The sequence below is a fragment of the Typopeltis vanoorti genome, chromosome 24, assembly GCF_054136105.1.
Source record: "Typopeltis vanoorti isolate ZY-2024b chromosome 24, IOZ_Tvanoo_1.0, whole genome shotgun sequence".
NCBI classification, from domain to species: domain Eukaryota; kingdom Metazoa; phylum Arthropoda; class Arachnida; order Uropygi; family Thelyphonidae; genus Typopeltis; species Typopeltis vanoorti.
Window position 1 is genome coordinate 85456076 of NC_143572.1, and position 26170 is coordinate 85482245.

The 26170-nt window shown below is 37.9% G+C and overlaps 1 protein-coding gene across 1 annotated transcript in view; it reads right to left on the reverse strand.

The window, feature by feature from the left end:
• The window catches only part of LOC150093516 (gelsolin, cytoplasmic-like), a 113763-nt gene that overhangs the window by 81087 nt on the left and 6506 nt on the right, over positions 1–26170 (reverse strand). Inside the window, exons 2-6 of the mRNA XM_090413643.1 lie at positions 17702–17800; positions 8050–8206; positions 6181–6302; positions 5944–6081; positions 5725–5811 (exon numbers count right to left, since the gene is read on the reverse strand). Coding sequence (XP_090269769.1) covers positions 5725–5811; positions 5944–6081; positions 6181–6302; positions 8050–8206; positions 17702–17800 — 603 coding nt within the window. The remainder of the gene's footprint in view (positions 1–5724; positions 5812–5943; positions 6082–6180; positions 6303–8049; positions 8207–17701; positions 17801–26170) is intronic.

Here is a 26170-nt window from a genome sequence, read left to right on the forward strand (position 1 = left end):
AAACTTGCTGGTTTCTTGGTAAGGCTGTTGGATCCAACCATTCCTTGTTTCTATCTCTCTCATATCCAGATGGTATCATGATAATATCCCCTAAAGTTAAGGCATCAATTTTTTCCTCCAACTCCTGACAATAAGGCAAATCTCCCACTATACCATAAACAGTACAGAGCATGCCTACTCTGATATTCTGCTAGAAGGGCATTAGAAAAATCCTAAATAGTCTTGATGCTAATAAATGTGATAGTCCAGATGGTATCCTTCCAATTGTGCTAAAAATTTGTACTCAGAATTAACAACTATCCTATACATTTATATGAGCTATCATGTTCATCTGATCTCTACTTGAAGCATGGAAACAAGCCAGTTATCCAGCCTGTCCCTAAAAGAGGAAATGAAAGTCAGTTGTCAAACCATCATCTCATTACTCTCACTTCAATACACTTGAAAATAATGGAGAAGGTCACTAATGATCAACTTCTTCACTACTACTTAATAATTAATTAGGTTCACCACTTAATTCATAACCAATAAAAATTCTGCCACTCTCATTCTATACAGCAGATCTGCTAGTCAACCTTACCCACCTTTGGACAAACATGCCAAGAAAAATTCATGTAGTTGTTCTTGATATTTCCAAGGCATTTGATTGAGTTTGGAAGAGAGGTTTTCTTACCAAGCTACCATCTCATAGTCTCTCCCCCCCCCTTGTCCTTTGTGATTAGACTGAGAGTTTCTTTTCTGGTCATTCACTGCATATTCATTGTGAATGGTTTTCTCTCAGATTTCTTTGTCAGTGTTGGGCCCTATGGCTCTGTGCTTTCACCTATACATCAATGATGTTTTCTCTCTCTAACCTCAAAATCCCATTCATGGTTTTGCTGATGACAGTATAGTCCACTTTATTTGATTCTTCATTCAAGAAACATTGTAGTGCTCAAATGATTCAAGCTAAAGCTTCAAGATCTTCTATAACCAATACCTTAAACATTGATCTGATCAGTATTCTCGAGTTGGGACAATGTTACCAAAATACAATCCTGTCCTATTTCTCAAAATAAAGAACTTTCTTCACTACTTAATAGTGAAGAAAGTTCTAAAAATATAATTCTTAAAAGTATAATTCTTAAAAGAATTATACTTTTAAATAATATTCTGATATCCAGTAAAGATAAATGTTCTCTTCTAATTTTGATGCCTATTCTAGAACAAGTACATCATATCCAAGCTTCCTAAGCCTCATATAAAAACTTTATATTCTTTTGTGTTTGAAACACTACTTCTTACTAGCACAACTCCTAAAACTTAAATCCCAAATCCACTCCTCCCTAGAATATTTTTTTCACATTTGTGGCTGTGCAAAACCTAAAATCTCCCTAAGATGTCTGACTATATCCATTCCACAGAAGATTATTCGCTCTCTCATTCTGTCACAGAGTTTCTCTTGCCCTATACACATCTAACTGCTTTCTCTTAGATGTTATGTTTCTGCATTATGTATTTTTATAGGTATTTTCATGAGTACTTCACTAAATTTGTTACCACTTTTTCTTCAAATCATGGAAGAATATAAGCAACTGTTGGTCAACATCCACACATGGTTCAGCTCCAAACTTATCAAATGAACCACTCATCCTCTTCTTTTATTCTATCTAGCTTTATTCTTTGAAACAGCCTTTCCCAATTAATAAAACCCACAGCTCTCTAACAAACACATTACCAGATTCCTTCTTTCTTCTTGGTCACTTGCTTACTTATAGCATTGTTAAGTTACAGGCTTTGTGACCTTTTATCCAACTTTACTTTTTTGTAAAAGCAGAACCAATGCTGTAAGGAAACAAAGTGCCATCTAAATACATCTGGATGCAGGTCTTAACCATCCCTGTTAATATGACCTCATCAGAGAGAGAGAGAGAGAGAGACTGACTGACTGATTTATAAATGGTTGCATCAGTTCACACTCCATCCTTCTAAATAGCATTATTTTGCTCTTCATCCATAAGAATGATGCTTGTGTTGAGACTAAAACAACCAGGTTAGAGACACTGCTAATTGCTGTGCACATTCCGTTATCACCCATGCTGATATCCCGTTTAATCCCATTATTATGTCCGCATCAAGCTTTTGAAATATCTTTAATACCATATAACTCATCCAGTCATCAAATTCCACCTCAGACCATGTAAGGGGAGGATGAGATTCTTGAAGTATACATTGATTCTCAAATTCAAGTAGTGATGCTCATCGTGGTGTAAAATTCCTCCAATTGACTTCTTTTTATATCCAATAAATTATTTGACATAATGTAAAATTCTGGGCAATCAAAGTTGGGAGTTGTAATTACATATCACTTTAATTAAAAACCTTTACTAGTGAAGTTTCTTTGAATAAAACAATAGTCTTCCAATCTATAAGATTGCCAAACTTAAATTTGTTTATCAAGGTGCTTATATCTAAATAACTTAAATATCTATTAATTAAGGTGCTCATATATATATATATTCAATAACTCTTTTCAAAGCCTATCCATTCAATTTGATATTCATGTAATACTATCATCTTACCAAAATGCATATGATTATATTTCTATATGTGAAATCTTAGTCCTCTCTACCCAATCCACTCCTAGCAAACTTTCTCTCTAGATATGGATACTTAACTGGCAGATATTAGTGATATCTGCCTTAACTGGCAGATATCTGCCTTAACTGGCAGATATCTGCCTTAACTGCCACTGGTGAGAAAGAAATTTTACTCATCATCGTCATCAAATTCCTTCCATGTGCCCTCAAGGGGTGTAGAGGATATGATAGTACTACATGAAAAATTCACATCATTCCCAACTTCCTATCTACAATTTTACTCCAAATCAGTCTGTTACTTATCAAGACTCCAACAATATCAGACCTTATATTTCTATCTTCTAAAGCACTTTTTACTGTATCAATCCACCTATATCTTGGTCTTCTTCTGGGTCTTCTTCCTGCCAACCTGGCAGAGAACACTTGTTTTGCTAATTTTTCCTCTTGCATTCTGTTTAAGTGACCATACCACCTGAGATTAGCTCTGCTAATGCACTCCTGGATGCTGACAAAGTCAAGTTCTTTCCTAATATCCTGGTTTTTAATATGATATTGCCATTGATGCCATCTATTCATGCCCCTAATCTTTCTCAGGACTCTCATATCTGCTGTTTCTAGTCTTTGGTCAAGTGTTTACTTCTGACTCTCAAATCCATAAGTTAAAACTGGTTTGAACACTGTCTTGTATACAGTTAATTTAGTGTTCTGACTAATTTCTCTCTTATTCCATATGAATTTATTCAACTGACTTCCTACCATGCCAGCTTTGTTGATTCTGTTGTCTATTTCCATATTTAATTTACCATCTTTACTAAAAATCGTGACTACGTAGCTGAAATGATTTACTTGTTCCATAGGTTCTCCATTCACAATGCAGTTGACATTTTCAATGCTTCTGCCTATTTTCATTGTCTTTGTCTTGTTATTGCTGACCTTCATACCATATCTATTACAATAGTTATTCAATTTAGTCAGGGAATCTTGCAAACTTGTAGCGGATTTATTTAGACGTGGTAACATCGTCCGCGTAAAGCAAAGAGCTGACATTAACATCTCCTATTTTGATATGTTTAATACCACTTTCCTTCATAATGCAATCCATATAGATAATAAATAACAGATGGGATAATGTACATCCCCTGACACCAGATTTGACATCAAACCATCTTCGTGTACTTCCTTCAATTCTAACTGCTGACTCACAACTCAAATCAAGACTAAGTATTGCTTGATATATAGCCCCACTGACACCATACAACTGTAGCATTTTGAATAGCTTCTCTCTTGGCACCTTGTCATATGCTTTTTCCAGATCTTTGTTATATTCTCATGATTTCTCAACTATTTGTCGTAAAGTGAAGATATGATCCTGACAGCCTCTATTTGGGATGAATCCAGCTTTTGCTTCTGCAAGCTTTCTTTCAACAATTCTTCTCAACCATTTCTCAAGTATACTTGCATAAATCTTACCAGGAACACTCAGTAGGAAAATAACTAATTTTCACATTGTTTTATTTCCCTTTTTATATATGGGTACAATGAGAGCTCTACTCCAATCATCGGGAATTTTTCCCTCTGTCCAGACCTTTTGAACTATGCGGTGCAGCCACTGTAAGACTTTTATACCTCCATACATCACCATTCTGGTCGAATATCATCTACTCCAGTTGCCTTTCCACATTTCAGGCTTTTGATGGCTTTTTCTACTTCAAGTATGGATATATATTCCTGACTGCATGCCTGATCAGTGTTTTTTACCACTGTGCTATCACTGCTTGTTTCATTTAGCAATTTTTCGAAGTAATTACTCCATACTTCAAGGATATCTTTTTTTCTCCTGTTTTCATGGCACCTTTATCATCTCTAATTCCTTTTACAAGACTCTTTCCTCCATTTCTGAGTTTCTTCAACAACGTCCAGAATATTTTAGCACCTTCTTGATATTTATTTTCTATGTTTTCTTACCAAAGTCTTCCTATGACTTTTGTTTAGCTAGTTTTACACAGTGTTTAGCTTTCTTACATTTGTCTCTGTATTCTCTAAGAGCACTAGCTGACGTATTTGCCAGGAACTTTTGATATGCTTTCTTCTTTTCCTTCATGGAGTTCTGATTTTTCTATCCTTGCAAACAACCTCACGGCATGCCTCTCTGGCTGAATCAATTAGTGTTTTCTTCAAGGTTTGCCACTGAATCTCCAAGGTTTAGTTCCTATTCTCAAACTCTTTTATGTTTTCTTCAATAATCTTTGTGTATTTTAGTCTACAGTTCATATCTGAAAGCTGCTCAACTTTTATTTGCTTTAAAACTTTCTTACATGTTCTTGTTTTCAAAATGAAATTCAATTTTATCCTGCTCATCACTTCCAATTTCAAATCCTCTGTAAACTCTGGTGTCCTGCACCAGGGAGAAAACATCACTATCCACAATAACAAAGTCAATAAGACTTTTCTTATTCCTTGCCTCTTCTCTCCATGTGAATTTGTGCACATTTTTATGTTGGAACATTGTGTTAGTAATAACCAGTCCATGTCCTGAGCAGAAATCCAACAGGTATTTGCCGCTATTATTAGCTTTGCTCTTTTCTCCAAATTTTCCGAAAATATTTTTGTACTAACAAGAAATTTTACTACTAACATTTAAAGCTAAGTAATTAATAAATATATTGAATAACTCTAGGTACTTGCCAGCCTGGTTGGCCAAGTTGTTAACATATCTGCTGTCCAGCCAAAAGACTGGAGAGTGGATTCGAATCCTGCAGTGGGCATGGATGTTTGTGATTGTCAGTGAAAGTACTAGTGGTGATCGGTGGTAGATGGTGTGGATGATGAAGGTAGTTGCAGTTGGTGGAGATGCAGAATTGTAGAGCAGAATGCTCTCCCTCGATGAGTCTTTGGACTTCCTGGAGGCATTACATAATAATAATAATTAAAACTCAATCTTAAGATACTTTACTCTTAGCAAACTTTCTCTCTAGATATGGATACTTAACTGGCAGATATTAGTGAGCAAATTCCAATGGGATATAGTAGCGAAAGCTTTTCTGAAATCCAGATAGATTATATCATAGTCAATACATGTCTATTCATCATATGGTGGTTTAGAAATAATAGAGAGAGTGAATTAAAGTGAATGTTCTAAACCGACCTGTATGGCTTTTCCTCCAAGTTCATTGTCCAAATTTACTGCCCAGATTGCAGATGATGCCCTCTCATCTTGAGTGCTACTTTTTCCCTGTTGAAATGAAAAATAGTAGGTATATTAGATAGTTAGATGTACTTGCATTGTTTTGATCAGTTCTAGAAAAAAAGAAAACCTGAATTTAACTAATGCATTTTTAATATTTTCTATTCATTAGATCCTTACCTGCCAGAAGTATATAATGTAACATTCTCTGCCAGCCATATCATAAGCATATTTTAAAACATAGCTGTCTCCACCAAAGAACATGCCATGAGCAGAAGGATCCACAGGAGCCATCTCAAAATTTTCGATCCTCCAGATCTAAAGATATATATCAAAGTATGGTTAAGTACTTACATTTAATTATTAGTAATAGAAAAATTTAAGATTATGTCAATCTCTAGCATTTGAACAAATTACCTCAACTTTTCCTGATCCATCATCAGGCATGAAACCAAAAGCTTTGCCTAAGCTTTTAGCCAGAAGTCGCCTCTTCTCACGATGCAAGGAATTAACATTAAAATCTGGTTCTGAACTTGCAGCTACATTAAATTAATTTAAAAAAGCAAATAACTAAAGAGTAAGTTGTTTCATTATGTTTCAAATAATCTTTCAAAAAATTACCTGAAGATCTAGTAACATTTTTTTAAAAAAATAGCAAATTAACCTTTACCTATTTATGGCAAATACTAATTTATGAAATGGAAAATAATAAATCAGATTCTGATAATAAAAATCTTATCAGAATCTGTTAATAGTATTTAAGAAAATTCAGAAATGTGCAATGAATATAACAATAAGAATATAATGGAGAATGGATTTATGGTATACTCTGAAGATAAAGCAACAATAATAATAGAAGATAAATTTTCATAATGGAAGAATTTGTCCAGTATCACTATACCTAAAGAAAGCTAAACAAATCTATTCCCAATATACCAATGGCACACTGGCCATATTACTGATGTGGCTGTGCCAAGAATTTCATTTCAGAGAACCCAACTGTGAATATTGCTTCTATATAGGTATTAAAGCAACACAGAAAATGTATAATGCAAATGAAAAAGATAAAACAGCAGTCTATCCCCCATGAAAATGCTTCTGTTCATACTACTATCTATGTGGCAATTTCTGCCTGAAAAAACAATATGATTGTAGTTCCTCCCAACTTCTTGTGCCTTTCAGACTTATCTCCAGTGACTTTTGGAATACTCAAGAAGAAGCAATAAATATGTTCTGAAGTCTAGGGGGAGAAAATCAAAAACCACCCAAGGCAATTAGGCAAAAAACATTTCAGCAATGCCTCCTGAATATGCTGCACAAACATCAAAAAGGTACTACTCTGAAGGGAACAATTACAGAAGAGCCACTATATAAAAAATGTCAGAAGGCTTTCTGGTCAGTCATGCTGCACATCCCTATTCTATCCTTTCGCCTAACTTGAATTATTAACATCAGGTCTTAAAGGAATCAAAGGATTCATCACAGGAGGTCCACACACTCATGCAAAAAGATCATCAAATCATGCCTAAAACCCATTCACAGTTTCTGCAACTCATCACATTTACAAAATGCACTCCATTCACCAACCACTCTCCATGCCAAGAAAACTGCTCCTCACTCCCTTGCTCACACCTACTTATACAGCTTCCAAGGATGGCTTCTTATTCTAACTCATGCCCCCACCATAAAATTTCTCCACATTAGTCTGGTAATAGCCCCTCATGAACTTATGTTTCAATCATATCCCCCTCTCCTCCTTCTTTCATTCTGTCTTCATATCCCACATTCATTAGACCCACACTGACTTAGCAAAGTTTTGCTGACCCTTTAAGATATCCTCATCCCCTTGAAAACCAGGAGATTAGATCTGTATAGCAGTCCATATGCAGTCTGATCAATCTTATAAAAGAGAACCAAAACTTCTTCTTTCTGCATGTCAAGATCCTTCTCAGAACTGCCATAATCTATTGTAACATTCTCACACTCTGCTCTGGAGATCAAACATGGTACATTTTTTTTTTCTAAATCAGGTCTTAAATATGAAAATCATATATCACCTAAAGATGTTCAACAAACATCCATACCAAAGCAGGATTCAAACCTGGCAGTTGAAGATCAGCTGTGCTATCTACTCAAGCCGTACATTCACACATTATATAGTCACATCTATATTTTAATAGAATGGTATATAAGAGCACTGAAAAGTAACAGTAGTAATAGCATTACAAAATGCTTCTTTTATGAAATAAAAATCTCTCAGGTTAAATAATATATTTAAAAACATACCAGCAATTTCATTATCTGAATAAATTCGGCCAAGACCTATTTGATCCTCTGGTTCTCTCCAACTAGAGAAATACTGTTTGAAGATAGGCGGTTCTCCATTATCAATTACACGAGTCACGTGAGTCCATTTTGGATACCCCTTTTGGTCAATGTATTTCTGAAAATTAAAAGATAATGAGAGATTAGGTATTAAAGTATAACTTTAGAATTACAGCAAATACCAGTAATAAACGGGCGAGCATAAGAAGACTGGATTTGTACAACATGCTCTTCATTCAATAATATCAGAAAATCTGTTTGTTTGGATGCAGATTGGTCATCAAAATCTAACCATTTCCATGGCTATCAAAACCACAGAATAATCATGATTTTTTTACAAATTGCTAATCACTAAGCAACTGTTATCCAATAATGGAATAAAAGTACTTAAAACTAATCTTCAGGAGATACACATTCTATAATGTGTATCTCCTGAAGATTAGGAGATACACATTATAGAATGAATACTGTTTATCCAAACCCTTGTTCTGCTGACTGGCACTACTTGCATTTTTCCTTTCACTAGCCTGGGTGCCAAAATTTTTATACCAAAACTTCTGGCTTAGCATGTCATTAAGTATTACTAATTATTTCATGTGGTTAATTATTTCAAGGAGTAATACATGATTATACTGCAAAAGTAGATTACAAGATACATTCTGATCATATAGGCATATCTCCCACTGGTTTCTGAAAATTTCAAATAAAATGATAATCTTAAAAGTATGCATTCAGGATCAGATTTAAGGTTGCTGTGGTCCTTAAGCTACAACTTTTAAGTTGATTCCTCCCCACACACCCCTCTACTAAGTAAATTTTAGGTTCAAAGACGCTTGTAAGCTTTAAGCAGTCTAGCTTAGCATAAATCCAGCCATGTATTCTGGCAAATAGGGAATGATTCCTGAAGGCCATCAATAGTGATGCATTTTTTTTTCCCCAGCAAACACTAAAATGCAGATGTGTTGAGAGTAATAAATGTGCATGCCAACAATGCACAAAGACCACTGTGTCTTGAAAATAAGTATAAAAATGTATGGACTATATCGCATATGGGCAACCCCTGGCCCGCAGGCTGGATCCAGCCCTCTACTTCTTTTGATCTGGCCCTAATCTATTTCAGCGAAATTTGTCTGATTCATGATGGTAGAAACATGGTGTGTTCTACTAACTCACATTAAGCTGACGTCATATGACTTGCGCAAAACACACTATGTTTTCTTCAACCAAGGTCTCTTTCTCACTTTGACTAGCGGCATGTGTGAACATGTTACAATGTGTCAATTCGGTACTTGCATTGGTTGTGCTTTGTTCAGTGCCTGCATTGATGTTATGTTCTGTTCGGTGCCTGCAGTGTAGAAGACTGTTTTGTTTGACAGTTCTGAATATCGCTCATAAATTTGGGACAATGTCAGGGGTTATTGCAAGAAAAAAGAAAAGCAATTGCAGAGAATTGTCAATTTCAAGACAACTGGATGGAGGATTATTATTTCATTCTGAATAAAGGTTTGCCTGTATGTTTGCTGTGCAAAGAATCCGTATCCGTCAACAAAGAATACAACTTGAAGAGACACTTTACTTCGAGACATGGGGATCACCCAAAAATTGATGGACAACTACAAAAAGATGAAATACAGAAGTTGAAGAACTTGGCTACCCAGCAGTAAATGTTCAACAAGCAAAGAACGCAGCACCACAGCATTGTCAAAACCAGCTTTGTGGTAAGCGAAAAAATCGCTAAGCATTCTAAATCATTTGATGAAGGAGAATTTATCAAAGAATGTCTGCTGGATGTTGCAAGTATAATATGTCCTGAAAAGAAAAAAGACTTTGAGAAGATTCGTTTGTCGAGACGTACTCTTGTCCGACGGACAGAAATTATGGCTGATGATATCAAAAAAAGTTTAAAAGAGAAGATTGCTAGGTTGGAAGCATTTTCAATTGCTTTGGATGACAGCACCGATGCCTCCAATACAGCACAACTAGCAATATTTATTCGAGGAGTTGATGGGGATTTCAACATCACAGAAGAATTATTGGTGCTTCAGCCGTTAAAAGGAACAACTACCAGTGAAGATATTTGAAACAGTCAACACAAGTCTTCAAGAGATTTGGGCTTAAATGGAGTTCACTATCTGGCATATGCACTGATGGAGCCCCTGCAATGGTTGGTGCACAGAAGGGATTTATTGGAATAGTTCATGAAAGAGCAATAGAACTACAGATCCATCCGGAAAATTTAACAAATTTTCACTGCATTATCCACCAACAAAATCTGTGTGCAAAATCTATTAAATTCACAAATGTTATGGAAGCTGTAGTAGCCAGTATTAACTTTATTAAGTCACGTGCACTTAATCACTGCCAATTTAAGGAGTATTTGACAGACCTATTTTCGATTATGAAGATGTGTCCTATTATTGTGAAGTGAGGTGGTTGAGTAAAGGTAAAATGTTAAAATGATTTTATGATCCGAGACAAGATATTGCAGATTTTATGGGCATAAAAGGAAACGCAATTAACCAAGTAAAAGATGATGAGTGGGTGTGTGATTTAGCATTCCTTGTAAATGCCACCGGATACCTAAACGAACTGAATCTTAAATTGCAAAAACAAGAACAATTGGTTCCTGAACTGCATGGACATGTCAAAGTGTTTTGTAATAAACTAAGATTGTTGGAAAGTCAGGTAAGAGCTAAATATTGTTATCATTTTCCTACTCTAGCAACTCACACAAATATCCCTTATAATTGTTACGGAGATGAAGTGAAGGCATTGAGAACAAGGCTTGAGACTTCAAAAACAAAGACTCCACATTTGCTAGTCCAATGGATGCTGATGTAAATAATGTGCCAGAAAATTTACAGATGGAACTTATTGAGCTTCAGGCAGATTTAGTGCTAAAATCACAATTTAACAACATTGATTTGACGTATTTTTATAAATTTTATTTGGTGGAAGAAAAATATACAAATTTACACACCTTTTCAAGAAAAATCATTTGTCTTTTTGGCAGCACATATATATGTGAACAGTTTTTTCAAGGATGAAATACAATAAATCAAAAATTGGAAAACAAGAATAACAGACAAAAACCTCTAAAATTCTATGCAATTATCCTTAAGTAATATTAACTTCAATATTGATAGTCTCATACTTGAAGTACAAGGGGGTCAATCTTCACATTAAATTGTTATGTTGTTCATTATATTATAAAATTTATGTAGAGCTTTATACCAAAGCATTATATTATAAGTAAATGAAATATGAAGTAGAAACTTGTTTTAATTCATTTAATATTAATTTATTTTATTTAATAATTTGGTCCGGCCCTTGACTCAGAGACAGAATGATAATTTGGCCCCCGAACTAGGAAAGGTTGCCCATGCCTGGACTACATGAACACGTAAACACAAAAAAGTTTATTACTAATCTAAATAACCACATATTTTCATCTGAAACTTACAGATCATCTTAAGTGTACTTGTCAATTCAATAGGCAGAATAGCAACAATGGATTTCACAAGTGGGAAATAAACCACATGCAAGAGTAGTCACAGTATAATAGATACAAAATTGATACGTAAAAAAAAAGTTTGCAATTAATAAGGATAACACTTTCCCAAATTTTTGGTGGGCCAACAGTCATTATGTAAAAGCAGTTCACTCTTTAAATAAACTGAAATTTGAGATGGAATCTATATAAAAGGCAGGTCCCAGACCAGAGGATTCTGTTGTCTGTGTTAATTCTATGCTGAGCTAGACCAGACTTATTAGGTTTTTTTAATAAAGGATGTAAGACAGATGTTCTTGCAGTCTAAGCAGAATATCCGGTTTGTCTGAAATATGAGAGAAGATTCACAAGGGTCCTGGTAAACCTTGGGGATGGGAGAGAATTGTTTATCATTCTTAGAAGGTAAGATGGAGGAGAGTTTATTGACAGAAAAGATAGCAGGCACCAAGTTATACTTTTTCAAGATTACTGCAGCTGGTTCAGAGATTAAAGTGATGTACAGGATAGGAACCCTATGGAGAAGGTTCCTATCCTGACTCATTGTGGGAGGTCCACCTTAGATGACACAAAATCTATATAAAGCATTCTATTCATGGATCCCAAGTTTCAAAACCTTATATTTAGCTGCACCTGAACTGATATCTCCATTCATTTTCTGCAATTCCTGTTTGATTTCTCTGGTCATCTACTTTACTCCAAATTGCTTTATCTTATTCACTTGAGATATATACAAGTTGCCACTGCTTTCAACAATTTTTTCTTGAATATCTCCATGTGCTATTGGCTTCTCTTCCTTCAATTTCTTTCAGTCATTGCTATTCCAAGCAGGTTTCTAAGACTATTATAGTTGCTGGCCTTATAATTCCATATAAATTTCTTCTGCATATTTATTCATCCTCCAAGTCAGGACAACATACTTGGTCTCACCAAATGGGGACAAGTATAACATCTCAGTTACAATCCATCCAAAACTCTTGATCTTTATGTTTCTTCCAACACTTGTTGCCTAAGACAGTCATCCATCAAGAAGTACCAAAAATACCTAAGTTCCCTTAGCATGTGGAACTGAACTTTGATCATTATAATGAATTTTGATCCCCATAATGATCACTTGATTTGCCCTTTCGAACTAATTTCCCTAACATTTCCAACTCATCACCAACTAAATTTCTGATTTATAGCAACACCCCACTAAATATCCTGTCCTATAAACTTCTATCACACACCATATACTCTCAAAGTCATTAGTGTCATTTCTTCTTTGATTCTCCACCTTGAGAGAGCACAATTCATCGCTTGCTATATCACCACCACCCACTTACCTTCACTATCCTGCCAAAATATGCTAGCTATATCATTCCATTTCTATCTCTGTCACAATATCTTCCTGAGATTAACCAACTTTCAATGATACGAATAATTGTCAGAGTATGAGTCAATCAACTGACTCATACTCTGAAATAAAAGGAATGAGTTCTGATGATTTTGGCATTTGTATGCAGAAAAACCCGTTCATTATCAGTAGTCGAATATTATTACTCTCTACAGACACCAATTGGCTTTGCAATATAATATACACCCTCATTTCTCAACCCACTATTCCCAGATGAGGATATCCCTATTACCTTACATCCTTGCAACTCTAATTTCCCTTCTCTAACACACACACACACACACACACACACACACACACACACACACACACTTGCCCAAAAAACAAGTCCTTCCGAATGCCTGCTCCTTCAGTGTTCAAACACAATCTATCTCTTGCACCAATCTCAAATCGCTTGGTATACAATTCACGCTATCTTTCCAGGTTATCTGAAACAACCATCACTGTCATCTCTTCCATGTGCTGACTTTGCTTCATTGCTATTGCAACACCCTCTCTGTTGCTCTTCTAAGCAAGCACTCTTTTTGCATTCTACTCTGTACACTCCAAATCATTGAATCTCCACACGACACTCCTCACAGCTTCATTCATTCTTCTCTCATGAGCATCACTGACCTTTTGTAATTCTGTTCCCTGTCACCTTTCTCTTATCTCTTCATCCTTTGCTCACACATTCTCTTAATTTTCTCTGATTTCCTCTCATTCCATGCCTCTCCCATTTTCTTGCCTTATTCTCTCCCTTGCTCTCTCTCACACACACTCACTCAATCTCCTTGCACTAGCTAACCTCTCTAGTCTCTTAATCTCTTCATTTTCCCTCCTCAACTCAGTCTTCATGCCCTACACTTCCTTACTCAGCAGTTCTATTTGTCTTACATATATCCTACTTTCACATGAAATGCACAATCATAGCCATCCATCAAAACATCTCCCTCTGACATACCATCCAAAGCCACAGACAGCTCTTTCACATTCTTTTCATTCTTTAACATTCAACTGGTATCTATAAGTTAGTATGCATCCATTTCCAGTGTGTTACCTCTGATGCTAGTAAAGCCCGAGATAGTACCACTCAATTCACTCAGTGCTTTCCACTGCCTATATACACACGTACATACGCAGATTTCTGTTCCTCATCTGCCACATTTTTAAACCATGGGATGCATACATGCCACAAAATCCTGGACTATGCTATGAATAATGTAGCCTTTAAAATGGTGGTGGTGGTAGGTTGGATGATAGAATGTTAGCTCTGGCAACCTCCATGACAAATACAATTCAGAGACAATAAAGTCATACCAAAAAACCACACCAATTATGCAAAAAACAATTTCAACAGTGCAAACTTAAAAACTGTCATCAGTAAAGATAAATGCACAAATATTCATGTTGAACTTTCTGGAAGTAAAAATATGTAGACATGTAATGCAAATAAATAAATTACTAGCTCAAATTAATTATTTTAATTAATATGTTTTAAAATAATTTTAATTAAAATGTTTTAAAATAATTTTAAATAATTATTTAAAAGCCTTGTAAATAATTAATTTGAGATAGTAAATTATTTGTGTTCCAAGTAGCTTTATCTTCCACAAACTTTGACATGAATAACAGCAACAGCTATGCAAATTGAAACATGGAAATAGATGCAAAAATAATCCTATTATTACTAATCTTGTTTAATGCCTCATGTCGATATCTGCTTCTCTCAACTATTAAATTAAAGATGCCAAGAAATTATATTCTTGTTTAATCAATTATCCAAGTGTTCAATCATTTATCCATTTAAGCAAAGAAAATTTCCATATTTATCCTCCTCCTCCATCTATAGAAAACTCACTCATACTGGTATATATTTACATAAACAGTCACACCACCACCAATCTTCCCATCCTCAAAACTCTTACTCATCAAGCCAGGGCTATTTGTTCAAATGGCAAAGTCCTTGAAACTAAGCTCAGGGACCTTCACAACACCTTTTTAGCCAACAGCTACAAGCCCGCATAAAACAGATAAAATATTGCAGACATCCCCCCTCCCCATTCCTTCTACGCCCAATACACAGGATCACAGCAAAACCATTCCTATATGTTAAAAGTACATCAGATAAAATAGCCAAAGGTCATTGCAAATATTATCTCCATAGCATTTCAAACCTTTCATTCAACTAGCTAAGTTGTTTCCAACTGAATGAAAAAATTAAAAATAAATAAATAATAATAAAAACTAATCCTCTTGAACATCTGAGAGTGTATAAAATTCCTTGTATCCACAGGTTAGTCTACTTTGGACAGACTTAGCAGATCAGTTAACATCCACCTTGAAAAACAAAAATTACCATATATGTCGGTGTATAAGACAAGGCCTAAATTTTAGGCTATTTTTAGGTTTTAAGTTCATGTCGGTTGTATAAGACGACCCCCCCCCCCAATTTCTTCTTTTTTGTATTAATGCAACATTAAGTGTTGTTGTTATATCCGTTATTTTTATATCTATGCATATCAGTTTTTTTTTTGCATAGCATAGATTTAGTGTTTATGCGAGTTACCTTATTAAAAGTAATTAGCCTCAATTTTAATTAATTATTAATTTTGGATTTTTTTAAAATTTTAGGATTATTAAAATTGTTATCATTTAAAATCATGGAACCAGCAACAAAACAAAGAAAATATGAAGCTCGATTTAAAATGAAGGGCAATTGAAATGGGAAAGAAACTAATAGCTGTGCTGCTGCAAGAAAAAGTTTGACATAACTGAGAAGATGGTAAGGGAATGGGGGAAGAAAGAAGATATTTTAAAAAAATTGCCAAAGAAAAATGTGCGATGAGAACGGGGATCACCTGATGGTCGCAACTGAAAAATCACGTTGCAGAATGGGTATTCAAACAAAGAGAGAATGGTTATCTTATACCAGGTGGTTTAACTTCTATATTGCAACCACTAGACGTCTGCTTGAATAAACCATTTAAAGATCACATGCGTGAAGAGTGGAATAATTGGATGTTGACTGGTGAAAAATCATTTACAAGTGGTGGATCTATGCGGACTGCATCACTTGATATGTTGTGCAATTTTGTGATCAAAGCATGGAATAAAATAAAAGTAGAGACTGTGATAAAATCATTTAAAAAGCGTGGTATCTCTAATATTATGGATGGTATGGAAGATCTGTTGTGGGACACTAATGACGAAAATGAAATCAATTAACCGGATTCGAACTGGGATCCATATGACGATCATTTAAACAATGAATCTGAAGAACTATTTTCAATGGATGAAGAAAATTAACATGAAAATTTAGGTTAATAATTATTATTTGTTTTTTTAAGAGATACATCTATTGTAATATTTTAAATAAATTTATGTAACAAAAAATTAATCCGATTTCCTTATAAACACTGCCTATTTTCTTATATAATGATGTATTATAACTACCTAAATGTTCATCCAAGAAATTAAGTTTCCCTTTTTATACTCGCCGTATAAGATGACCCATGATTCTGAGGGGTTTTCTGTAGTATTTGAGAGTCGTCTTATATGCCAACATATACGGTACATCTGATCATCTATATGGCAAGTCAGGACTGGCAAACCATGATCTAGATACTCCTTCACATAGGATCAGATGGAGAAAAAAGAAGTCATTATAGGTCCAATAGGCTATTCTTAGAATCGGCATCACCTGTGAAGCACTTTCCCAACCTCAACAAGTATAGTTGCATTAATTTACCAAAGATCTGGAAGTCTAAATTGTTTCTACAATTACTTGGTTTAGTGCTGTATGCCTGTCATAGTTTCATTGTGCGTTGATGATGCTGGGTAAAAAACCAGCAAAATATTAGCGAGTTTAATAAATGTATTTTTTTTCTCTTGGTGTTGGTTATATTAAACATTATTATGACTGTAAGCAAACAAAGTTTGCCTGTAATAAATTTAGTTTAATCCTTTATCCAAGTGTGTGCAAAGTTTGTGTCTGAAAGTATCTTCAGGAGGGGTTAAGTGGTACAACACTGGGCGACTCCTTGCAAAGGTGGAGCAAGCTACCAACACTCCTATCTCAGTATCTCCCATAATGCAAAACACATCTCCTTGCAGATATGTATAATTGTTATGCATTAAGGGAAGGGCCACTACCCAGACTAGTTTCAACCTTTATTGAGGTCTCTTCAGTGGGAGCCAGGCCCAAGTGGAGATACCAAGGCAGAAGCATTAGCAAGGTCATCTCCTCCTATAGGAGCTGCCAAACGGTGTGCCACCTTTTTATTAAATTACTCTGGATTTAGAGAAAAATGTTGAAAGTTTATTTTTCACTTGGTCAGACTATAATGAATTTAGTTTACAAGGAGTTGCCCGGTGTTGTACCACTTTACCCCAGTCCTGAAGATACTTTCAGGCGCAAACTTTGTTTGCACACACTTGGATAAAAGATTAAACTAAATCATTGAGATCAAAATTTTCAAAGACAGAAAACTCGCATTGAAAATTTTGATCTCAATGGTAAAATTTTCACCTAAGTGTCAAAGTCATTGTACTGAAGATGCCTTTGACACTTAGGCAAAAATTTTACCATTAAAGATAGTTTTTCAACATGCCTTCTGTCTTTTAGTTTTAATAATATGGCAAATCATATTTTCCCAATTTTCAAGCAAAAGCAACTAATTATTCAATTTATTGTTAACATTATTTCAGAAAACATAACATTCTCTTACCTCAGCCATTTTCATTGCTCCTATTCTTTCTTTTGTACTAGAATCCTTTCCAATCCACACATATAAACCATTAACACCTCCATCCAATAGAAAAGCATCCTGATTGAAAAATAAAAATGCTATGAAGAGAGATTAGACACAGAAAATGCCCAAAGCTGGTAGTTCACATGTTTACTTTTTAGTAAAAGATTTAGACAAGACACCAAAACATGACTGAAACAAGAATGGTCTACAGTACTAATTTAATTGTACACAGAAAAATTGTTACACTGCTTCAGTGCATTATAAGAGGAGACATAACACAATTGAGTTGACTGGCAATGTATTATTATTATTATTTTGTGACACCTCCAAGGAGTCCAAAGACTCATCTAAAGCAGGCACATACTCAACAACTCTCCTCTCCACCAACTACATCAAACCACCACTACCATCTACACCAAGGGTCGGTCAACTTTTTAGACCATCGACCCCTTCATGTAATCTTTGATCCCTCATCGAACCCCCATCATATTAAATAAATGAATAAATGTTATCAATAATAAATTTCTCAATTTAAAAATAATAATTCCTTCACCCTTTTACTTTATTACTGCTTCTCGATAAGAAATATTTAAAGAAATTTATAAAGAACAATAAAAATTTACACCCTTTTTGACCCCTAGACATTAACCAAACCCATGGATGGCTACATTGACCCCCAGGAACGATATCGACCACTTTGCTGAACCCCCTGATCTACACTAACGCTATCTACTGCCCACAACCACCACTAGTATTTTTTTTTGTCTGTAAATTGTGTGTTCTAAAGGCCAATTTATCTATATGTGGGATGAAAAACCAGAGTTTCTAGAGGTGTGGGGGGGGGGGCTCTGCTACCGCCATATGAGATCAACTAACTCACCTTGAATTGAAAAATTCCCACATAAAGATTTCTCTCATCGTGACAAGAATCAAACTTTGGCCTTTTCCAATCAAAGGGCACAACATACTGCCATTCTTCCAATTGCACTACAGAGGCAGTTTTTGAGACAGTATATGACTACTGGCAGGATCAACCAGGTAACATTTGACAAATGAATGCAATGCGGTGCTGCCGTGGTTCACTTGGTTTTGACATAGTGCTCCATCTCACAGAGCACCACAGTATGCTACATTGCAGGTACCAATGTCATTCTGACCTCATACTGAGGAGCAGTTCACCTCAACCCATCCCATGTGGGAATCAGCTTTGACTTCGCTAGAAATCTTGGTGCTCAGTCGCATTTGAAATGGAATCCCAGAAGCCACTCAACTTGATGCTTGAATCAAACACAGCAACAGGGGATTGTTGTGTAGATCAATAGACACTATCTGAAAATGTAACAGAGATCATGGAGGAAATGATCATCGAACGCTGCTGTGGCCATAATGACACCCCAACACACTCCTGGTCTTTTCTTGTCCAACACGACATTCAGTTTACTCGCATAGTCCTTTTAAAAATGCAACATGTAATGTTGCATGAGCAATGTAGACACGAGTGGCTCACCAGCAGATATAGGCTTATTGTTGCCTTGGCCATGTGTGTGGCATTCGTTACTGGCTCGCTCCATCAACAAGACAAAAGTCTCAATTTCCTCCATCCTACTCTGAGGATGATCTCTCCTCTTAAAGTATGTGTGTTATATGTTTTCAGTCTTTCAGAGATAAGATAGCCATAAAAATTAAACACACACACACACACACACACATATACGAAGAAAAGAACCTAAAATATCCATCTTGTCACCAAGACTATTAGAAGAAAGGCTAATAAACATCCATTAGAGTCAAGCGAAAATTCAGCATTTGTGTAACTTAAGTCTTCAAAAGCAACTCATTATTAAAAATTCATGGAAACAACTACCGTGTTAAAATAAAACTTCAATTTAATATAAACCAAAATAATCCCTCTATGTTTTGATCTTCACATCAAGGTCATCATCTGGAGTATTCACACACACACACACACACACACACACACACACACACACACACACACACACACACACACACACACACACACAAAGAAACAGTCACAACCTAGAGAACATGCTAAGTCACGCTAATTTGGTGAACTGGAGATTATGATGGTAATGATGTACTAACTTTCTATCAACAGTTTATCTTCAAATTAATCTGTTATCTGTCAGAATATATATAAAGCCTCAGGGGCTCACTTTAGTGAGTACAGGCGTGGCAAACCTGAGCTACCCGATGCTGGACCATGCCTTACTTCATGTAATATACATCTGTTATATTATCTGTAGACTGGTCAATCCTCTTCCTCCCTTGCTTCTTTCTTTCTTCTCTTCTTGCTTCTTCCCCTGAATGCTATTAGAGTATTCGAGGGGAATCTTTCCTATTTTGCTGTTCTCATTTCATCTTGTGCTAACAGGACATTATCAAACATTGTAACATGATCAGGCCATCAAAAAATGTTCATATCGCATCGTCCATCACACTGGTTACCAAGGGAAGCGTTCGGGTTTTAGGCAGAGGGACCCGTTCGAAAAATATGTTACAGTCTCTCTTAGACACCACTCCTCAGCACTCTGCTAGAGGAAACTCCATCAATGGGCCTACTACCTGTTTGGGGAGGTGTTTAGGGGCAGCGCAAAGAAATGGTTCTGCAAAAGGACGGAAATGGCAATGACAACGGCACAGACTATGGCTTTAGGCAACTGGAACATCTTCTCTCTGACAGGGAAGGAGTTGGAACTGGTCGAGGAAGCCAAGCGCTACCAGCTAGACTTAGTCGGGCTTTCTTCGACCAAGAGGAGAGGCTCTGGAACTGTTGACCTGGATAAGGGGTGGAAGTTCTACTACTCTGGTGTGAGCCCGACAATGTCTGCTCAGGCAGGTGTTGGGATACTCACACGCCTCCAGCTGTCACACTGTGTTGCTGAGTGGATCCCATTGGGGGGGACGGGTATGTGTGTTAAAGCTTCAGATGAAAAACCATGATTTGGCTGTGGTGCAAGCCTATGCACCTAATCTGGAGTCAGAATACTCTGTCTTCCTACAGGAAGTGGATGCTGCTTTTGACAGGGTGGCAGACATGGAATCAGTCCTGCTAATGGGCGACTTCAATGCACATGTTGGAACAGATGACCAGACATGGAGGGATGTGGTTGGGAGGAATGCCGCCCCTGACCTTAATGCAAATAGGTTGAAATTATTGGACTTCTGCTGTACTAACAGCTTGTCCATAATGAATACCTTCTTCCAGAACCAAGAAGTCCATAAGTATACCTGGTACAGGGATACACTAGAACAAAGGTCTCTGATGGACTTCTTTATAGTCTCAGCAGACCTATTTTCCTCAGTGTTGGATGTTCGTGTGAGGAGTAGAACTGTCAACTTATAACCACCTTGTCATGTGCACTCTATATGGCTTCAGACACAAAATGCTACCATCAATGCTGGTAGGCCTAAGCAGCTATACCGCATAAAATGGGAGACATTGGAAAATGAGGCTATGAGGAAGAATTTTGCAGATGCCATTTCCTCCAGGTTCAAAGAGATTCCCAAGCATACTGCAGATGTTGAGGAGGAGTGGAAGCTGTCACTGCCTCTGCAGTCTCATGCTGTGGCAGAAAGCGGCTCAGCATGGCAACGGGCAGTGAAAAAAGGTCACCTTGGTGGAACCAAGAAATCCAAAAAACTGTCCGGGCAAAAAGGAGTCCTACCTAACATGGCTTACGGTCAGGTCACCTGAGATGTGTTTGCGGTATGCTGAGGCATGAAAAGCTGCTGCTGAGGCAGTAAAGACAGCAAAGCAGAAAGCTTGGGAATCCTTTGGAGAAAGATTAGACTCATCCTATGTAAATGCAAACCAAATATTCTGGCAGATCATCCGCCACCTTCGAGGGAGGAAATCGTGCACAGCAAGGGCAATCAAGACCTCTGATGGTGCACTTTTAACAACCGAGAAGGATATCCTCAACAGATGGAGGGAATACTTTGAGAGCCTTTTTAACCCGGGTGGCCCAGCAGTTGTGGACATCCAAGAGGTGCAGATCAGGGTAATGACTAGTCTCACAGCAGAAGAGGTCCATTTAGTTTAGCAATAAAATCACTAAAATCGAGCAAGGCTGCTGGCGATGATGAAATTCAGCTCAAAATGCTAAAAGCCTTAAATCGAGACTGTGTTCTCTGGCTGACTCGAGTCTGTCAGGCTGCTTGGATATCCTAGCGAGCACCAAAGCAATGGCAGACAGGCATAATAATACCAGTCTTCAAGAAGGGAGACCAGAAGGATTGCAGTAATTATCGTGGCATCTCTCTGCTCAGCCTGCCTGGGAAAGTGTATGCTAAGTGCTTGGAAAGACAGTGCAGGAGCATAGTTGAGTCAAAGCTCCAGGAAGAACAATGTGGCTTTCATCCTGGTAGAAGCACAACTGACCAAATCTTCACTTTAAGGGAAGTCTTTGAGAAATCTTGGGAATATGCCAAGAATGTGTACACATGTTTTGTGGACTTGGAGAAGACATATGACCGGGTTCCTTGGGATAAGCTTTGGCAAGTAGTACAGGAGTATGGAGTGAATGGCCAACTATTAGCTGCCATCAAGTTTGGGCATTCATCAAGTCCCTGTATGAATGCCCAGAGTTTTGTGTCAAGGTAAACAGCACAAAGTCTGAACCTTTCACAGTCTCCATTGGCCTCTGCCAAGGGTGTGTTCTGTCACCCCTCCTTTTCATAATATTTATGGACTGGATTGATAGGCACAGTCGAGGCAGTGAGTGTGTCAGAATTGGAAGATGTAGCATTGGACGTCTGCTTTTTGTAGATGACCTAGTTCTGCTTAGCTCTTCCACAGATGACCTCCAGCAGACCCTGGATAGGTTTGTAGCTGTTTGTGCAGATGCCGGAATGAAGATCAGTGTGGCTAAAACTGAAACGTTTGTGGTCTCAGGACAACCATCCTAGTGCACTCTACATGTAAGTGAAGTCCCAGTGAGGCAAGTAGAGAAGTTTAAACACCTTGGGTCCATATTCACGAACGATGGAAAATGGGACGTAGAGCCAGATACTCTAATTGGCTTAGCAAGCTCAATATTGCTGGAGCTTGGCCATTCGGTAGTATTGAAACGGGAGTTAAGCCAGAAGGCAAAGCTGGCTGTCTTCAATACAGTCTATGTCCCCATCCTCACCTATGGTCATGAGAGTTGGGTAATGACCGAAAGAATGCCGACATGAATCCAACCGGTGAAATGAGGTTCCTTCGAGGGATTGCAGGGCTGACAAGACTCACCAGAGTCAGAAGCGCTGCAATTCAGGAAACCCTCAATACCGCTGCTTCTCCATGTTGAGAGATCACAGTTACGTTGGTACGGGCACCTAGTCAGAATGCCACAAGAGAGGCTCCCTCAGCAGGCCCTCTTTGCCAAGCCAGAGGGTGGGAGGCCACGTGGAAGGCCAAGGACTCGCTGGATAGATTATATTCAAAACCTTGGGTGGATACGTTTGGGAATCCCAACAGAACAACTGAGCTTGGTGGCAAGGATTGTGACCATTGGAAGTTCCTCTTGCAGCTGTTGCCCCCACAACACAATTAGGAAAGGTGGGCCTTGAAGATGTATGTATGATGTACTAACTTTCTATCAACAGTTTATCTTCAAATTAATCTGTAATCTGTCAGAACTCAATATTGCTTATCTTATATTTTGGTCTTCTACAACACTTCTTAGTGTATCAAGCTATTTATATCTTGGTCTTCCTATTTCCTGCCACCAGTGTCAACAAACACCTGATATGCTAGCCTTTCCTCTCCCATTCTGTTTTAAAAGCCCATACAACTTTGGTCTTAGATTATCTCTGATCACACAGTCCTGAATGCTAACGGTGTTATGTTTTTCTAATATCCTTATTTTTAATATGCTTCTTCCATTGATGGCATCTGTTCACTCCCTTAAATCTTTCTCAGAACCTCATATCTGTCTCCAGTTTAATCCAGTGTTATTGCTTTTAGATCCATAAATTAAAATTCATTTGAACACTCGAGTCTGTGTGTGTATGTGTGTGTGTGTAGATAGATTTTTTTAAATTTAACTTGATAAAATATACATTAGAAGATAGGTAACAAAAGGACTATTTACATATTATAAGTATATATATATTATAGAGAAAGGAAGATTTTCCTTTTGGATATACAATAGAAAATATTATAAATGAATCAACATTACAGTTCAGTTTCACTCTTAGTTATATTTCAGATGAAGTGTATTGTTGTCGGCAATCCAGAACAGGGTACCAGTTGGATTCCAGTCCTCTATAAATCACCCCCCCCCCCCCCCACCCCCCCCCCCCCCCACCCCCCCCCCCCCCCACCCCCCCCCCCCCCCACCCCCCCCCCCCCCCACCCCCCCCCCCCCCCACCCCCCCCCCCCCCCACCCCCCCCCCCCCCCACCCCCCCCCCCCCCCACCCCCCCCCCCCCCCACCCCCCCCCCCCCCCACCCCCCCCCCCCCCCACCCCCCCCCCCCCCCACCCCCCCCCCCCCCCACCCCCCCCCCCCCCCACCCCCCCCCCCCCCCACCCCCCCCCCCCCCCACCCCCCCCCCCCCCCACCCCCCCCCCCCCCCACCCCCCCCCCCCCCCACCCCCCCCCCCCCCCACCCCCCCCCCCCCCCACCCCCCCCCCCCCCCACCCCCCCCCCCCCCCACCCCCCCCCCCCCCCACCCCCCCCCCCCCCCACCCCCCCCCCCCCCCACCCCCCCCCCCCCCCACCCCCCCCCCCCCCCACCCCCCCCCCCCCCCACCCCCCCCCCCCCCCACACCTCCAATGACGTCATCAACCAATCACGTCACGATTCCTTATCTTATCTTGATCTGGTCAGAAGTGCCACCCATACTACTTGCGTATAATCGAAGACAACGTGAACCTCCTGATAGAACCTGTTTGTAGTAAGTACTTTTCATACTTTAATTTGATAATGCTTTAGAATTATATTCTCATATATAATCTTTGAAGGCTACCTCCAAGAGAAATAGAATATATAAAAATGTAAGCTATCGTCAAGGTATTTCGTCATAGACGTATAACTATACATTTTAAATGGTGCAGTTCGACAAACTAACCTTTTATTTAGAAATACACTTTTATTAATACAGACCAGTATTTTACAAATAAACATTTATTAAAACCTACCAGTTTCGCCAGCAAACTGTCTGGCTTTTTCAAGGTATTACGGAGATATGAAAGTAAATGCAAATTAAAAGGAACATAAAAAACGTTGTAAACCAAACTAGTATCTATGGTTACACGTTTCGCGTGACAGAGATGGCTTATTGTTCTTATTCATTATCACGCATGCGCGTTTGTTGTAGACTTGCAATGTGATTACTGGCCAGCTGCAGTTCAGATTGAGAGAGAGGATCAAGTTTTTCCACGAACTGTTGAGAATTATAACCTGATTTCTGTCGAGGTTTCCGCCGGTTATTAGTACTATTGTGGCTTCATTAAAAACACGATGCCTGTAGTCGTCATCGAGATATGGCATGGAGCTGTTTTGCCAATCTATCGTGTGGTTAGACGTGCAGAAATGATGTGCTAAGCCGGAAGAAATGCTTCTGTTGTGGTTTACGTCACCAACATGTTCTTTTTGTCTAATTTCTAAACTTCGTGAAGTTTGTCCAATGTAGGCAAGACCACAGGAGCAGGGAATGTAATATACTCCTCGATATTTGTAGAAAGGAACTTTATCTTTTGGAGATCCTAAAACTTGTCTGATGTTGGTGGTTGGTTTGAAGACCACTCTGATGTTGTTGGCTCTTAGTATTCTTGCTATTTGATAAGAAATTGACTTGATGAAAGGTATCACTACAGTAGAAACGTGCTGACGGTGGGATTCTTCTTGTCTGGGGTTGTCATTGTATAGATATTTTTTGATGATGTTTTGAGGGTATCCATTTTGTGATAATGTGTTGGCTATTAGTGAGAGTTCATTCTGTGTATCCTCCTCTTCTGATATAAACTTTTTGGCTCTATGTTTCAACATGTGGATAATACTCAGTTTGTGTGACTTGTGATGGTTTGAAGTATAGTGAAGATATCTTCCAGTATCTGTGGGCTTTCTGTAAATGGATAATTTGACACTGTTAGGTTGTTTTTTTATCAAAATATCTAAAAAATGTAGTTGGTTGTTGTTTTCTACTTCCAGAGTGAATTTTATCTTGCTATGTATTGAGTTGATTTTATCCACAAACGATTTAAGGTTGTCTAAGCTGTCTTGCCACATGATGAATATATCATCCACATATCTCCACCATGTAGATGGTTTCGGAGAGATTGCAGAGAGAATTTCTTTTTCAAGTTTTTCCATGAAAAGGTCTGCACAAGATGGTGATAGTGGGCTTCCCATTGCTAGGCCTTCTAATTGTTGGTATATGGTGTTGTTAACTTTGAAGAAATTAGATTGAAGGCAGTGTCTAAACATCTG